We start from the raw sequence: 18934 nt of genomic DNA on the forward strand, positions 1-18934 counted from the left end.
TAAAATCTCTGTTCGCAGTGCGGTTTCTACAATCAGACAGGTGTATTCAGGAGCAGCACAGTGCGTATTATAGTCTGGTGTCTCCAGGTCAGCAGCCATAATAAACAGAGCCCTAACACATTCAGATAACATAAGAAAAAGCAATGGGAAAGAGAATGGGCATGGGCATGGGCATGGGCAGATTCATGCTGTGATGGTTTTTCACACTGAAAAACAGTGAATATGGAGGGATTTTTTTACTGCAAAGTATAATAATAATAATTATACTATAATTTGACTAGTTTGCCCTTGGGGATAAATAAAGTCCATCCATCCATTGATCCCTCCCATCCATCCCTTCCTCCCTCCCTCCAATCAAATCCCATCCATTCCTCCCTCCCTCCCTAACTCCCATCAATCCCTCCCAACCCTCCCTCCATCCCTTCCATCCATCCATCCCTCCAATCCCATCCATCCCTCCCTTCCATCCCATCCAATCCTCCCTCCCTTCCATCCCATCCAATCCTCCCTCCCTTCCATCCCATTCCTCCCAACCCTCCCTCCATCCCTTCCTTCCATCCATCCCTCTAATCCCATCCACCCCTCCTTTCCATCCCATCCATTCCTCCTTCCCTCCCTCCCTTCCATCCATTCCTCCCTCCCTCCCAGCCCATCCATTCCTCCCTCCTTCCCTCCCTTCCATCCCATCCATTCCTCCCTCCTTCCCTCCCTTCCATCCCATCCATTCCTCCTTCCCTCCCTCCCATCCATCCATCCCTCCAATCCCTCCCAACCCTCCAATACATCCCTTCCATCTCATCCATTCCTTCCTTCCATCCCATCCATTCCTCCTTCCCTCCCTCTCTTCCATCCCATCCATTCCTCCTTTCCATCCCATCCATTCCTCCTTCCCTCCCTTCCAGCACATCCATTCCTCCCTCCCTCCCAGCCCATCCATTCCTCCCTCCTTCCCTCCCTTCCATCCCATCCATTCCTCCTTCCCTCCCTCCCATCCATCCATCCCTCCAATCCCTCCCAACCCTCCCTCCAATCCATTCCATCTATCCCTCCCTGCCTCACCCCTCCCTTCCATCCCATCCATCCATCCCTCCCATTCATCCATCCATGCATCCCTCCCTCCCTCCAATCCTCCATCCCTCCCTCACTCCCATCCATCCCATCCCTCCTTCCCCTCATCCATCCATCCCTTCCTCCCATCCAATTTCAAAGCTTTACATCTTCTAATTGAATTTCGAGTAATAAATTAGTAAAATATGTCTAGGTTTACTGTAATCTTAGTGGACACTCAGTGGTTAAGATGTTGGACTACTGATCAGAAGATTGTAAGTTCAAATCCCAGCACTGTCAAGCTGCCATTATTGGGCCCATGAGCAAGGCCCTTAAGTCGTTCTGGATAAGGGCATCTGCCAAAATGCCATAAATGTAAATATTAGGAAATACTAGATGAACTTGACTATATTCAAGATATTTTAACATGATATCATTCTTGCAGTGCTAGAATTTCTCCATATTTTAGGGTGTTGAAAAGCTTTGTTCGCCTTTTTTTTTAACCACTTGTTTAAAAAAACATCTGTATACATATAAACAGGGCTTTAATAACTGAGTCACATAAAAATTTTGAGTTTCCATCAGGGCTCTGCTGTTTCTCATAACTTGACAGAAGCTTGCAAACAAATCTAGCTCCGCTCTTCATTTTTCCCCTTCAAAGCCACGCTCCTTAAATGCAAAGTGCCTCGGCCTAAATAGTAGCGTAAGAGGGAGAGCTTTCTGAATTGACGGGTAACATGATTGACAGGTAGAGACACCTCCTAGTCCTGATTGGTGAGTTTGTGGTGATACAGAGACCTGAGTTTTTCATCCTAGTAAATATTTTATTGACAGCTGGCAGAACGAGAAAACAACTGCCAAATACTGGATTCACTGGCTTGACCTTTTAGAACCATTTCGGAATTTCAATAAAGGTAGAATTAATGCTAATTGACAACTATAACCAGTCCCTCCAGGATTTTGCGATCACAGAAATTAATGCGAAATCGAGCAAACTCCGCAATATTCGGAGATGCTTGCAATTTTTTCAAAATTACCACAGATTTTTTTTTGCAGATTTGCATCATATGACATTATCACAACGTACATTCAGTCAAAACCCTCTTCGATTCACGTCTCGAACATGAGTGAAGCTAAAACCAATAAACATTACTGTGGAAAAACTGCATTAAAACAATTTCGTGTAACGGCAATTTGGCCAAATTAAGTAGTTTTCCGCAAAAAAAAGCATAAAAACCTCTGCAATTCATCTTTATTCAAGGATTAGGTCAATTCTTTTCCTTACTCTTTTTCTTTGTGACAAGAGGAAAACTGATGAGTGTGCATTCACATCCCTGTAATGTATTTACCCTCACACCCCTCTGTCTTTTTTGTTTCATACTGCATTTTTCATTCCTATGCATACAGCACTCCACGTCCATCATCCAAGATCGTGATTAAATTCCGTGTTGTTTGGGTAAAATTGTACTTTATGTCATGCCAATGAGAAAGAGATGGAGTGAGAGAGAGGCTGCGAGGAGAAAATACGAGAGGGAGAGTTAGAAAAGGACCAACTGCGATATACGACAAGTACAAGCACTCTGACCTCTCTCTCCTCGCTTTTCTCTCAAGAACTCCCCGATTTCTTTCCTCCCTTTTTGCTCCCTTTGTTCGCCATTTATCTACAGTCCAAGCAGAAAACATGACAAGTTGTCCCTTTGAGGGACAGCAAGCGAGGAAAGCAAGCGAGCAAAAAGGAAAAGCCTCAGGAAACAAAGCGAGGTGCAGGGAGCCGATATGGAACACACTCGCATTGCAGCAGGGGGTAGAGAGAGAGAGAGAGAGAGAGAGAGAGAGAGATAGAGAGAGAGAGAGAGAGAGAGAGAGAGATAGAAAGAAAGATGGAAGAATGACAGCTAAGGAGAAATATATCATAACAAACCAGTGAACCTTGGCATTGACAGATGTTTATTTATGATTATGTGTTGCTTACAAACCCCTTATATGGCTTGGGAATATTCATACAAGGCGTTTTAATAAGCTAATCTCGATTTCAGATCTAATCTCAGCAGCGGTTTCTGTGCTTCTGAACAGAGCCAGGTGTTGGGAACGTGTTGGGCTACACAGCTGCAATACCAAACTCATCTGTTTCTGGCTTCGGGAAAATAGAAACAGATTCAGTGCCAAAATGCATCTTAAACTGAGGCTTAACAAAATAGAACTAGGTCCTTAAACCAGGTGCTGTTTCTTTCATCCTTTCTCCCATTCTCCTCCTGCTCGCTGCATTCCTGGGCTTGCTGCTGATAATTACTGCGTATGAGCACCAAAGCCTCCTGCACCAGGCGCCCCCTCTGGCTCCTACCCGTCCCTCACCCCAACACACTATTTATAGGCCTTATTATAGAGCTGAGCTCCCTGTCGCTTTCTTTAAGCATCCCTCATCTACCATTGTCCTTTATTTCCCCCTGTAACAATGACACAATGAGCCTTCTCCCACATCCACATACACACACAGCTGTAAGGACATACACAGCGTTAGGTTAGCGTTAGGCTGTTTTTCCACAGGTACCAATGGCACTTAATTCTTGGTCTAGTTTTTTGCTCACAGTGGTGACCGTACAAACATCTGCATCGTCATCGCAAGAGGCTTTGCTGAACAGAATAAGTGCATGGAAAAAGGTTTAAAAAGGTTTCTGTTGACCTGACCCTTTAACAAGAATATCTTAACTGCAACCAAATTACTGATGGCTCATTAGTGAAGGCTTTTTAAATTTCATTAACTTCAGCACGGATTCTTGATGAATATAGCATAGCGTGGATTTCTTTGGCTTAGAATGCTCATGATTATCACGATTCTGCACAATTTTATAAGGAACAATACGCATATTTATTCAGTTACCACAGAAGAGCACGGGAGTACCATTATCCTAGTGGATGTCTATGAATGATGGCTCGTCAACAGTTTGAAATACTCATTACGATTTCAAGAGCAAGATCAGAAGTTCAAAAGGATCCAGCAATGCATCAGCTAGTTAAATAATTAGTAGAAATGTTTCTGTTCTTATGTCCATAGCAACTCATCAGTTTCTTGTGGATGAAAAGTGGTCTTACTAAACATGCTCTGTGTGTACCGCATCACTCAGTCAGTACATTTACATGCACAACAATAATCCAATATTAAGCATTTTAAGACAATACTCTGATTAAGAAATTACCACGTAAACAGCGATTATTGATGACCTTAATCCGGCTAAAGTCATACTCGAAGTAAACACAAATCGAATTAAAACATGTGGAGTATTCCTATTTTAGTCGCATTATCGAAGTGCATTATAGAGATGTACACACCTCAGATGTTTTCATTGCATTTTGTGACAGGACACGTACACACACGGCAGTGCTCAACCGTTTGACGGCAAGCAAGAGAGCACGGCTGTGTTCAGAAACCGTGTACTTGCCTACTATGTAGTAGGCGAAATACATGTATTTCTATATACTATATATAAGGTAAGAATGCGGTTTTAGCTCGTGGCTTCAAGCAGTTGTCCATTTGCACATATAGTATGACAAATAATTAAGTGCACTTGAAACTTTCATAAAATTTTAAATGAAACACCCAAAACTGTATATGGTACCATAATGAAGACCAACTGTATGTCGATACGTGACATTCTGGAGGGAACGTTGGATTACGTGGCATGGGGACGTAATGACGTGTGACGTTAGTCGATTTATGTTCTAGAACATCTAAAACAGGAACATGAAAGAAATATTCCTAAAAGCAACTCATGTAAACAACTTAAATCACAATATTGTCTTATTCAGAATAAGGTCAATAATTACATTACTGCTGTCCATATAAATGTAGTCACGGTGACTCACTTGCTAAAGTCATTTATTTTGTACATTTAGTCATTGTTTAGTAATTGGGAATTTAATATTTAGTACATAATAGTCACTTCTTTAGGACATGTTTGCTCCTTCTCACTGTAAGCAGATGTCTGGGTCACTTTAAACCTCACTCACAGCTTAGATTTCTGACATTCCTCCTCTTTTCCTTCTGTAGACTCGCTACGATTCAAGAATGTGTGTGTATGTATGTGTGTGTGGTCTTGTGGTACAACGTCTCCATTGGTTATAGCACATGGGGGTAACAGTGGCGCTTATTTTTATGGAATGGTTGAGTGCAAATGTTACTGAATCAAATCTGTTCTTGCACTGGGAAACAAATCAAGGTTGTGATTTTAATGCAATTATTTGTTCAGCGCTACAAGGACAACATCCATCCAGCAAAAATTATGTTACTTTCAACTGACTGTTGACGAATATAGGACAAAACAAAAAGCCCATGTGATTGTGCTAGCTGAGAAAATATATAGCACCATGCTCCCTTTCTTATTTTTCCACATACTATATGGTATTGCATAGCAAGTGATGCAGTAATACATAATCAGGCAGCAAGTAACGGAGCTGCTAGACCAAATCAGTTAACACAAACCATACAACTGGAACCACTGCTACTGAACAAGCAAACAACAGAGAAACAATTAGCATTACTAATAAACAATTGCTAATAAACAATAACTCCATTACTAACAAACAAAAACACCTTCAGACTAGAACCTACTCACCAATATTTGGGTGTTTGAGAAGACGACAGATTCGGGCCTCTCGTTCCAGCTTCTGGTGATCTACAGAAAGGAGGAAAGAGGGGAAAAAAGGGACAGTTACAAAACTAGAAATAATATAGCAACCCTGTCCGACTCCCCGAAGAGTGAGTGACCTGGTGTAAACCACTGCTTAAGCTTTTCCCCACTGAAAACTGGTGACATGGCCCTCAAAACAGAAGCATGAAACAGCACAGCATTCAAACACACACACACACACACACAAACACACACACAGAGAGAGAGAGAGAGAGAGCGCTGAGAGTGGAAAAGGAGTGAAGGAGTTAGTTAGGCAGGCAGGGGCTTGTTCCCCTCACTGCTGAGCGTGTTGTTAGGGAACATCGCTGCGTTAGCACTCCTGCCTGCATGGCCTGAATGTATGGATGGCTTGCAATGCTCTCCCTAATGAGCACGGCTTTGCACACAAACACACACACACTCAAGCAGTGATAAGTGTGTCCAAGTTGGCTGGAGAGAAACCCATAATGAAACCAATAATGAAACCCTTAAGACATGATCAAACAACGTAAAGGAGAGCCCTGAGGAGAACCTTGATAAAGAAGCGTGGTTTGGCATGTAGGTATCTTTTGCTAATACCTGGAAAACTTGCACACAATAATCCAACTACCTTTCTGCTAATTTGGCATTAAGCATCACAGGCATCATTAGCATCTGTGGAAATAACTCCATGAACTGAAGTGTATTACTACTAATTTATTATTTATTTACTGAGGAAAATGATCCAATATTACATATCTGTGAATGGCAAAACTAGGTGAACCTTTGCTTTCAGTATCTGGTGTGACCTTCTTGTGCAGCAATAACTGCAACGAAACATTTCCGGTAACTGTTGATCAGTCCTGCACATCGACTTGGAGGAATTTTAGTCCATTCCTCAGTACAGAACAGCTTCAGCTCTGGGATGATGGTGGGTCTCCTCACATGAACTGCTTGCTTCAGGTCCTTCCACAACATTTCTACAGGATTACAGTCAGGACTTTGACTTGACAACTCCAAAACATTATCTTTATTCTTCTTTAACCATTCTTTGGTAAAATGACTTGTGTGCTTAGGGTCATTGTCTTGCTGCATGACCCACTTTCTCTTGAGTTTCAGTTTATGAACGGATGTCCTGATATTTTCCTTTAGAATTCGCTGGTATATTTCAGAATTCATTGATCCATCAATGATGACAAGTCATCCTGTCCCAGATGCAGCAAAACTGGCCCAAACCATGATACTACCACCAGCATGTTTCACAGATGGGATAAGATTCTTGTGCTGGAATGCAGTGTTTTCTTTTCTCCAAAGATAACCTTCTCATTTACACTATTTTGTTCCAGAAGTCTTCTGGCTTGTCCACATGATGTTTAGCAAACTGCAGATGGGCAGCAACGTTCTTTTTGGAGAGCAGTGGCTTTCTCCTTGAAACCCTGCCATGCACACCATTGTTCAGTGTTCTCTTTATGGTGGACTCATGAACATTAACATTTGCTCATGTGAGAATGGCCTTTAGTTGCTTAGAAGTTACCCTGGCTCCTTTGTGACCTTACGGACTATTACACGTCTTGCTCTTGTAGTGATCTTTCTTGGTCCACCACTCATGGGGAGGGTAACAATGATCGTAACTTATCTCCATTTGTGCACAATCTGTCTGACTGTGGATTCCAAACGCTTCAGAGATGGTTTTGTAACCTTTTCCAGCCTGATGAGCAACAACTCTTTTTCTGAGGTCCTCAGAAATCTCCTTGCCACGATACGTTTCCACTAACATGTTGTGAAGATTAGACTTTGATAGATCCTTGTTCTTGAAATACAACAGCGCTCACTCCCACCTGATCATTAACCAACTAATTGAAAACACCTGACTCTAATTTTACCTTCAAACTAACTGCTAATCCTAGAGATTCACATTCTTTTGCCACTCAGAGACATGTAATATTGGATCATTTTCCTCGATAAATAAATGAACAAGTAGAATATTTTTAATCTCATTTGTTTAATTGGGTTCTCTTTGTCTACTTTTATGATTTGGGTTAACATATGATGTTTGAGGTAATATTTATGCAGATATATAGAAAATTCTCAAGGGTTCGCAAACTTTCAAGCACCACCATATATATTTATACAAGTCACATGATCCGTCTGCTTATCCATTTGATTTCACACTTAAGCACAGCAATCATTCAGGATAGCAAAGCAAATATTATAATCCACCATACAAAAGCACACCTGTCAGCTCTGCAGTGTCGACACCTCATCATATATAGCTCTTTAAGGGCTTCATTAAGGGTTGTGCATGATGGAAAAGGTCAAAGGTCATTTCTTTTGTCAAAACCTGGCAGTGAAAAGTATTGTCCCATCCTAATTAGTTAAAGTAGTTATCCAGTTATATTTTCAAATGTTTATTTGCAGCACAAAAGAAAAGTTTTCCCATGAGCACAGGTGATCAAGGTGTCCTCTTGTGTCTTAGCCATACAATACTAAAAACATGGTGGTGGTTTAAGGGCTTGATGTCAATTACAAGTATTTAGAGAGCAGGGAGACTGATGAGCAATAAAATGTCGATATTGGGGATACAAAATACACTAGGAGTTTTTAAATAATAAATATTGCTAAAAGATAAAAATCAACAGATTTATTAAATAATATTTTTGATCATATATTATAATATTTATGGATCATTCTTACAAGCTGAAAAATGTACATTATGTTGTCCAACACAACAGGCGTAGAAGATATGTAAGAAGTCTAAAATGTCAGGGCCACACAACTAAAAAGCAAGCACTCTCATCTAAAAGTTCCCATGAACTTGAGCACAGACATTCTGCATAAACATTGTATTACTGAGCAGGATTGACCGGGAAAATTCAAAAGGAGTTTTAAAACCACAAAACATCAACATGATGCTGAGATTTTGAAGGGAATATATTTGCATTTCCGAACAGACTTTCAATATTTGTCAATATTTTGTATAAACACAGAGGTTTGTTAAGGACTTTGTGTAGCTCCAATGCCGGGCTACACAGAACAGTGTATACACAAATACCTTTTGTTTAAATTTCCATAACATCATTGCGACTTCCCAGAACCGCAAATATCAAGATGATAAGCACATTTCGCTTTTGACTAAGGTTACGAAAGTTGGCTAATGGGGATAAGATTGTACATTTGTGAACCGGGTAGTAACATGCTTTAATAATTGATTAGATATCCTCACATAAATGATACTGTAGTCTAAATTATGCATGCAAAGCATTACATTTATTTAAGTTTCCACTGCTAATGCTAGGCTAACACCCATGCTACTCAATTTGGCACAAATTGGCAGGTCACAGGTTGTCAAGTAACATTTGGAGAATTCTCACATTTTCAAAAGTCCAAATCATAGTTCAGTGCTGCCTGATGAGAAATAGGCATCTCTACTCCACTTTCACTTTATTCCAATCTACCCTTAGCAGTTGACATCTAAAACATCCAATGGAAAGTTGATAAAATCACACTGCTTATTTAACTAGCATGCCCACTGGCTGCCAGAGGTGGCCGTCAAAACTGCAGATCTCCCATCCATGTTGTATGAATTATCACTGCGGGAAATGGACACAGATTGGTAAATGGTCTGCACTTATATAGCTCTTTTTTTCCAAAGCACTTTATACTGTCTCTCATCCACCCATTCACACTCACACTCACACACACTCACACACACTCACACTCACACACACTCACACACACTCACACACTCACACACACTCACACACACTCACACACACACACACACACACACTCACACACACACACTCACACACACACTCACACACTCACACACACACACACACACACACTCACACACACACACACACACACACTCACACACACACTCACACACTCACACACACTCACACACACTCACACACACTCACACACACTCACACACACTCACACACACTCACACACACTCACACACACTCACACACACTCACACACACTCACACATGGTAGCAGAACTGCCATGCAAGGCACCAACTTGCCATCGGGAGCAACTTGGGTTTCAGTGTCTTGTCCAAGGACACTTCAGCATGTGGAGTCATGTGGGCCGGGTATCAAACCGCCAACCCTACGATTAGCGGACAACCCGCTCTACCACCCGAGTCACAGCCGCCACATATTGATGCAATATTCTGCAAAAGTTGGAAAAATAACATCTAGACAGACTGACATGTTGGAAAACTATTGTAATGTGGCAGTTATGCAAAGTATAATGCTGGCTTTTAAACTTTTATGTACTGTAACTGTGCTAGTACAAATGTTGTTTACTCACAGGTTTACTGAACTCACAACTATACACGTCAAATATTAGGACTCTCAGCAGTGAAAATGTCAATATACGTACATGGATCAGACTTGCTGGACTGGACAGAAAGTAGGATTAAGGCTCCTAGCGCATTTCAAACCATGTTTATATCAGCTGATTCAAGGATATAGAGGAACAAGTGTGAGTAACTTTGAATCCTTGCATGACAATGGTTGATGTGTACAATCCCCACAAGTCCGTTACAGATATGAAAACCTACACTGAACTGCCTATAAAGATCATTTGAAATCCCTACGCTGAAATGTGTCTAAATTCTGATTGATTTTGTGTTATACTCCCTAGGAAAGATATTCCCCATAGCGCTGAAATGAAGCTGAGGTGGAGTCGCTACTTAAAATACATTGCTGAAGGGTATGTGATTCTCTGTACGTTCTCCAATTCTTATAAAAACAAGAGTGCGAGCACACTGAAGCATATTAACCAGAACATTAGCAGACACTCCAGGCAGGAGAGCAAACAGGTGAATGTGGGGTTTTTTTTTTTCTTCTACTCATCATCTCTGCTCCTCTTGTCTCATGATTTTCTTCTTTCTGCTTATCATCTTGGCTCATTCACCCTCAGGCTGGATCCGAGCTTCTCGTTTCCTCAAACCCCCTCACACACATGCACATGCAGAGCGTAATGCCCCAAGCTAACAGCATTTCATCCTGTCCCCTGACCCTGCCTATGATTATCTTTAGACTGCCGCTGTTATGAATACACTCCCTTCTGCTCTACTGACCACCCGAAGTGTCAGTGTGATCACTGCTCCAGTCCGGTCTCAACCAAACCAAAAGAGACAGAGGGAGGAAATGAGAATCTATACAGCAGAGAAAGGAGTCCAGGAGAATCAAAGTGGGCGTGGCCTAAAACTTGCTGTTTTTATTTATTTTAATTAAATATGAACCTAACCACTAAGCCTGTACAATTTTCATGTAATAATGATTTTTTTTTTTTTTTGTAAATAATTAAACCAGAGCAGAGATCTGGTCTATGGCAGCTATATGGAGCAGCTCTGAGACCACACATAACAAATGGCACCAAACAGCTCAAACAGAGCCTTACTGTAAAGGAGCACAAGCACAGAAACTAGGGCTGAAACTAACGATTATTTTCATAATCAGTTGTGACAACTTTTTATTTTCTGAGATTTTTTTTTTCCCGAAAAAACATGTTCTTTCACATTCTGCCTGATGTTGTCCTTCAAACACTGTGCAAATTGAAGGCAATAAAGAAGGTATTAAATGTATCTTTGTGGGCTATGCTATACAGTGAGCAAACGATTTTAAAAAATATATATATATTTTTTTTTTTTGAAAACAAAAAAAACAACTGATTGTCCACAAGTTTTAAAGCAGAAGTTAAATCACTATATTAAAAATACTAAAAAAGAAAAACAAAAGCAGAAACTAAGGATTAACTGGTAAGAGGTTGAATGTTCTGCAGTAACACACACATTCACTCATCTGAATACAGTAACATGTTTCTTTATTCTGTAAATTTATGACACTTCTTACATTTCTATACAGTTCCATGTTATAACCCCATTACAGTTACTGCTCTCATAAAAACACTCTTACTTCTGTTTGTAAATATCGCTAAATATAGCATCAAACATCATGTTTGATCAAAATTAATATTTCAGTCAGAGTTATTGCGTTTCCTTTCTATCGCGCACTGTTTGACGCGTGCGTGGACTCGCGCTCATTCAGTGAAGTTTAATGGAGACTCGCTCGCTGTCAGGACGAGTCTTTATGTAAAATGGAAATACTGGTGTGAATTTCTAACATGTGCAGATAAGGATGTAAAGGTAAAAATGTCATTTCTGAGCTGAAGAAAACATGTCTGGAACATGCTATACATCACACGCATCCGTCGCCGCTTCTGACACGACAAGCCACGTTAATACACTTACGAGATTTGCAATTTTGGGCTTGGCCCATTTTTATTGCCCAGGAATCTGTATAATATCCAATACAAATGGAGTTATATGAACCTTTTATTTACCTCCAAGTAAAGCACTTTGGGCTTACATTTTCCTTTAAACCTTATAATAAATACAAAACTAAACACTTTTTTTTTTTTTTTTTAAATAAAAAGTACAAATCTACTGCAGATAATCCTTTGATTATTAATGTTTGTCATTAGCATTAATTGCAAGTTTCAAACCAATTAATCTAACAGATAACTGCCTCATATTTGTTGTTGCGCTCTTTCATGGGTGTGTTGTACAGTATTAATGTAGACCAACCAGTCAGACCTACTCGGTCTTACAGTATTTACTTTCGCCAGCCAAACCACACATTTGGTATCTTAGCAGACCAAGATGCACATTTCCTCTCTCTCAGTACACACACACACGAAACTGGAGAGGAAGTTCCATTACTATAGTACACTGGAGACGCCAGTGAGACACGTCAGCACACTGCTATCACCACTGCTCCAATTTCACTACAGATCACACACACGCACCACACAGTAATTTACACACCACACACACACACACACACGACTCACAGTAATTCTCACACACACACCCCAAACGCTCACTCACTAACACACACACACACACACGCACGCACTCAGCCCAAATGTGCTGCATAATTAAATGAGGGTGTGGAGATAGGATAGGTTCCAGGCCCTGACATTGATTCTACATAAAGACAAATTGAAAGAAGGCCTGAGAGATAAGAAATGAGATGGTGGGAGCCACAAAACGCAATCAAATACTTGAACACACCATCAACTAATTTGTACAGTGGCACATGTGTAGCAAACTAACGCATGAAACATAAAAAGAGGGATTATCCATAATATAATTGGGGGGGGTGTAATGTCCATGCTGGTAAAAGGGAATATTAAATGAGAAGAGGAACTCAAACCCTGATTTCCGCCTGCATGAGAAAAGAAACCAAATGCAGAACAAACAGAGGAAACATTTGCTACGGAGTTGCGCACATGCATATACAACACCTGAACAAATTTTCCACTGCATCTCAGCAGATGGTCACTGGTATGACCAGAACGCAGCTCCAGCGCAACTAGGAATGTAAACACTGCACACACGAAGGATATTTATATATTTTTAGGTCTGTATATATTGACTGTAAGGATCAATGCAGTGTTGCTTCTGAATAAAAGGAGGTGCTGACCTCGCTATAATTATGAGCACTGAGTCACTTGGAAAGGCCATTGTCACCATTCAAGGAACGGCAACTGCATTCCAGAGCAAGAGGCACAAATGAGTTTTAAGTCTGCTTGTGTGTGTGTGTGTTATTATATATATATATATATATATATATATATATATATATATATATATATATATATATTATATATATTATATATATATATATATATATATATATATATATATATATATATGTGTGTGTGTGTGTATATGTGTGTGTGTGTCTGTTTACTATACCCTTCTATTATTAATTGAGTCATGTGACCATCAGTTCATTCATTCCTAGTTTTTATGACTAATGCCAAGTGGGCCAGAATCTTCTCCTCTTCATTAATGGCTGCTCTCAAAAGCTTTTCCTGCCTCTTCAATTGGACATCTGCACTGCCATTACTGATTTACACTGCCACTTCCCATTCCTCAATCTTAACCACAGTGCAAGCGTGCACCTCAGCTCACAGACCTCAAAGGAGACAAAGAGGAACAAGCCGTCCTTCTTCTGTGAACCAGAGTAAGAGGAGAAAGACTCCCTGCCTATAATTAGTGAACTACAAAAGAAAAAAGAAAAAAAAAAAAAAGTTTGTCTTGAAAGTAGAGCTCTCGCAATAGACGTCATTTTGTGAATGATCAGATTATTGATTATTTGGTCCATACAGAATTTCACAGGTTTTCTTTTGTGATGGCTGTGGCCAAAAATGCTTGCTTTTCCTGCAGCTTTAAATAAATAAATAAATAAATAAATAAATAAATAAATAAATAAATAAACACACACATTATTATTATTATTTTTTTAAAACATTAAGTTTTATGCGGGTCTTTTCCCTGGAAAACTACTTGAGTTGGCGCAATTGCATGAAATTGTTGTGCACAGTCTCTCGCAGTGATGTTTGTTGGTAAAGGAGAACTTTTAGCTGTTATTGAGTTATTTATTTCAATTCGACAGCTGCAGTTCTTCAGTACAAATCCACAACATTCAGATGAGATTACCCATTGAAGCAAGGGTGAGACTTCGGCATAAACTGTTAGGGGAAGTGCGAATGTTACAGTTATCCGAGTAGGACCATCCATCACACAAACGTTATGAGGATGTGAAAACTAGTAAGAAACCAGCCTGTGAGTAAGAACTACTAGCTAACTGTAGCAGCTCAGAGCCCTGATTTAGCAGAATACAGCTTTAAAAATGACACCACCATACCTTAAGCACTACAACCTAACTGGAAAAAGAGAGCAAACATGGGAAAATGTTCGACATTGGTTTGTCAATGCAAAACCAGTTATCCAGCCAACATACAGCTGATGCCATTGGTGAAGAAAGCTAGTAACAACCAGTCAATCCTGCTTTTATACGTCTTCAGACCACATTGCTTTAGTCGACTGAAATGCCACTCTAATGATAATATTTTCAGTTGGGCTTTGTCATCAGTTTTTGGCAAGTACTTTGACAAGTGGCCACACCTGTCTCTTTGCACTTGATATTCACACCCGCAGAGAAAATGTAAATGCCTAGAAATAACTTGTGTCCTAAAAAAAAAAAAAAAAAAACCACAAAAAAAAAAACACAAAAAAAAAAATTAAACAAAACACTTGTATTCAAGCGCAGAGGCAGTGTCAGAGACTCGTGAGAGACCTGTGATATGGTTCATACTGGTCGGTTTCTTATGAAAGATACTATTCAGTACATCCCTGTCTGGTGCCAACAGATGGAGGGTGTGGGAATACACAACTTAGGGTCACTAAGATCAACTGATCCTCTGCTTATTCCATTTTGTCATAGGAAACATCAGAGTGATATACATTGCTTATTCAAGATAGCATCTGTTGAATGCTTAGGTCAAACTGAGACTTTACACTTGAATCAGTCTGACTGTTTCTTTGATCACTGTCCGAGTCAAATGTGGATGCGGTACCCTAGGTGTGGTAAATGCTAAATGATGCTTATATTGCGCTTTTATCCAAAGTGCCTTACACTGTGTTTCATTCACCCATTCACACACACACTCACTCACCCACTCACGGTAGCAGAGCTGCCACACGTTGCCATCGGGAGCAACTTGGGGTTCAGTGTCTTGCCCAAGGACACTTCGGCATGTGGAGTCACGTGGGCCGGAAATCAAACCGCCAACCCTACGATTAGTGGACAACCCGCTCTACCACCTGAGCCACAGCCGCCACAGGTGTGGATACAGATATGTTCATTGGATCAGGCATGCTGAAATTCTCTGCAGGCTCCGTAGCTTCTCACTTTCTTTGTAACACCTCTAAGGATGGCCCACTGAATACCTATAAAATCACAATGAATGTCTCCCTTAGATAGACTACACTACAGCATGGAACAGCATACTCCAATTCTCCTGCTCTGCAAGCGGCAAGTCCTTTTATCAACATTTTGGTCCATGTTCACGGTGGTTTGTTTCCTACTTCACCCACAAAGCTTTAGTCCGTTCAGCTCTCTCACCTCCTCAGCTATACACTCTATAAGCTTAAATGTTCATGCTAATACTGCAATCACGCTCTTCAACTTATCTAACTAGCCCAGCCGAGACAGTGTCATACAGTAGAAATACATTAGGCAGTATTGCATAATTTCGGGTTTTCAATCACAGATATTAACGTAAAATCAAGCAAACTCTGCAATATTCTGTTAAGAACACAGCAGATTCGGGCCAAGACACGCCATGTGAAGTCATCACAATGCGCACTCAACCAAAGCACTCTTAGATTCAAGTGCGTCGAACATGAGCACAGCTAAAAGGTATCATTTACCAACAAACATCACTACCAAAAAACCCGGGCAAAATAATTTAATCAATTGCAATTTTACAAATTCAAGTAGTTTTGTGCAAAAAAAAACAAACAAAAAAAGCACAAAAAAACCTCTCCAAGTTACATTGCAAACTTTTGAAAAAAGCTGCAGCAAAATCAAACATTTTTGGCCACAACAATCACCCCAAAAAACCCCCCACAACCCTCTGCTGAGTCCTGTATGGACTGATTACAGATCTATGGGTTCAGCCTTATCATCTCCACTACTTATACATTGGCTTGATCATTACGGTGATATTGAACATCACTGGAAAAATGGTGAGTGAGAAAAGTACCTCGCTCTTTTATTTTTAGGAGCTAACCACCAAATCTAATCACTATGTTTGAGATTGTTGATCATTTTTCTCCTGTGAAATGCCATTGTAACTGCGTCAGCAATGCCTCTTAGGCTATAACAGACAGCCATTAACTTCTCACAGGAAAACAAATACAGCACCGACAAAAAATTAGCACCATTATCACTCGACGCATATCACAAATATTTCAACCGCAATCTAGTAAATGTGTTTCAGGGTGGAGTGATTCAGAGCTGGACAGGGACAGCTGAACACGTCCTAAAGCAGACATTGTTAGAGCAGGGTTACGCTTCAAGCTGGGGAGGCCTGGTGTAAGCTCTGCACATGTGGCCCAGGATTTCTAGCCTTGCCAATGTTCTCTGGTGCTAAAGAAAAAAAGAAAGAAAAGAAAAGTACAAAACCTGGGAACTAACATTAAAGGCAGCTCGAAAGAATCTGTTGCAGGCCTTTCCAACAGAACCTCACATTTATCTCTACAGGGACTACCATAAGAGCTAACGGCCATAAAAGCTAAGCGATCTTTCCTCCACAGAACAATAAATAATAAAACTTGGCTACGCGTTCCACCTTCATTGGATCTGATGAGGATGTTCACAGAACCACAAACACTGTGATAATGCCAAACTTACAGCCGCTTCGTGTTCCGTGACTTGTCAAGATAATGCCTTCATTAAGGTGCTTGAGAGAGAGAGAGAGAGAGAGAGAGAGAGAGAGAGAGAGAGAGAGAGAGAGAGAGAGAGAGCACACAGAGTAACAATCTATAAATCCAGACACCTGTATAATTCCATGCAGGTATTTAGGAGAAAAGTTCGTGCGTGTTGTGTGTTTTATGGGAACACAAAGTCAGAGAGATGGAGAGTGGAGATCCTTCAAAGGGATTCCAATTCCCAGAAAGCATGCTCACTTATTTAACACATTAAATATTCATTCAACCACCACCCCATTTATCCATCCATGTGTGTATGTGTGCGTGTGTGTGCGCGCCTATGTGTGTGTGTGTACGGGGCCAATGCGTAGCTTGATTGTGCTGAGGCTTGGGGATTTCTTGCTCAATTACTAGCCCACAAATGTGAAGCACTCACACTTTTGTTGCAATCAACTAATCTGCCGTAGCCAGTAGCAGGAAAAGTTGAACACGTAGGCTTGCTGTGCGTTCGGGTTTAGTCCTGCTTGTGTCTCAATCCATACAACATGAAAACTATAGGCTTTATTACAAATCATATAAAAGATTCAGTCTTGTCAACGGTCATCTTGTTCCATTCCACGCGCTCAGCCTGGCACTGCACTGGCCCAGTGCTCACCATGGACATGCATTTCAGTATTACTGCCATCAACAGACTCTTCAGGCCACTAGAGCATGCTGAACAGATGGACTTGATGTGATTTCAGGCTGGATCTGGAGATCCACAGCACCTACAAATACAGTTCTGTGATTTCCTCTGTTTATATATATCATACTAAATAGTTTTATATCTTCAAACCAAAAAAAAAACATAAAACGAAGAGAGCCTGAGTAAATACACAATACAGTTATTGATTTTTTTTTTTAATTGAAGCAGAAAAAAAAACGTTATCCAACACTTATCACCAATGTGAAAAACGAAGTGCCCCCTTAAAGTTAAAATCTGGTTGTGCCACCTTTAGCATCAATATCGGCAATCCAACGATAACTGGAGATCAGTCTTTCACTTACTTCTAGGACTAGGATTTACTCATATACTTTGGATCGTTGCCTTGCTGCATAATCCAGTTGCGCTTGAGTTTCAACTTACAAACTGAAGACCGGACATTCTCCTTTAGGATTTTTTGGTAGAAAGCAGAATTCAAGTTCCCCTCAATTACTGCAAGTTGTCCAGGCCCTGAAGCAGCAAAGCATCCCCACACCACCACACTTCCACCACCATGCTTGACTGTAGGAATGAATTCTGTGTTTGGCTTACACCAGATGTAACGGGACACCTGTCTTCCAAACAGTTCCACTTTCGGCTCATCGAACCACAGAACATTCTCCCAAAAGGTTTGAGCATCATCAAAGGTGTGTTTTGGCAAAATTCAGACGAGCCATAATGTTGTTCTGGTTGAGCAGCGGTTTTCACCTAGTCACTTTTCCACGGATGTTATTTTTGCCCAGTGTCTTTCTGATAGTGGAGTCATGAACAGTGACCTTTATTAATGCAAGAGAGGCCTGTAGTTCCTTTGATGTTGTCCTTGGCTCTTTTGTGACTTTATTTTGTTTTAATTTCTGAAACAATTTAGTATGAGATATACCAAAAAAAAAAAAAAAAAACTGAATAAAGCACTGTACATCAGTAAACTATGACATGATTACAGCTACTAATTTAGTCCTACATAGAGTAACTGCCTGTCTTCTTTAAAGGTCACATAAATCAAATGATTTATGTTACACTGTCTGTGCACGTCATATTACGTGTGCAAAACATCGTCATAGTTACGCTCTGACCTAGCATTAATGAAGAAAAACACCACATGAGCTTACACACAGTGTCATATTGGCCAGCGCCATCAAATTATATCACTGACAACAAGTTGAGTGAAAAGAATTTCTTAGAGTTTTAGTAAC

The 18934-nt window shown here is 40.4% G+C and overlaps 1 protein-coding gene across 15 annotated transcripts in view; it reads right to left on the bottom strand.

Annotated features, from left to right (window-relative positions):
• Window positions 1–18934, bottom strand: part of camk2g1 (calcium/calmodulin-dependent protein kinase (CaM kinase) II gamma 1) — a 79430-nt gene that overhangs the window by 30908 nt on the left and 29588 nt on the right. For all 15 annotated transcript variants that reach the window (XM_017483413.3, XM_047159303.2, XM_017483410.3 and 12 more), the window contains exon 3: window positions 5658–5717. In XM_017483413.3, the coding sequence (XP_017338902.1) occupies window positions 5658–5717 (60 nt within the window). The remainder of the gene's footprint in view (window positions 1–5657; window positions 5718–18934) is intronic.

Source organism: Ictalurus punctatus, chromosome 13, assembly GCF_001660625.3.
Source record: "Ictalurus punctatus breed USDA103 chromosome 13, Coco_2.0, whole genome shotgun sequence".
Lineage (NCBI taxonomy): Eukaryota > Metazoa > Chordata > Actinopteri > Siluriformes > Ictaluridae > Ictalurus > Ictalurus punctatus.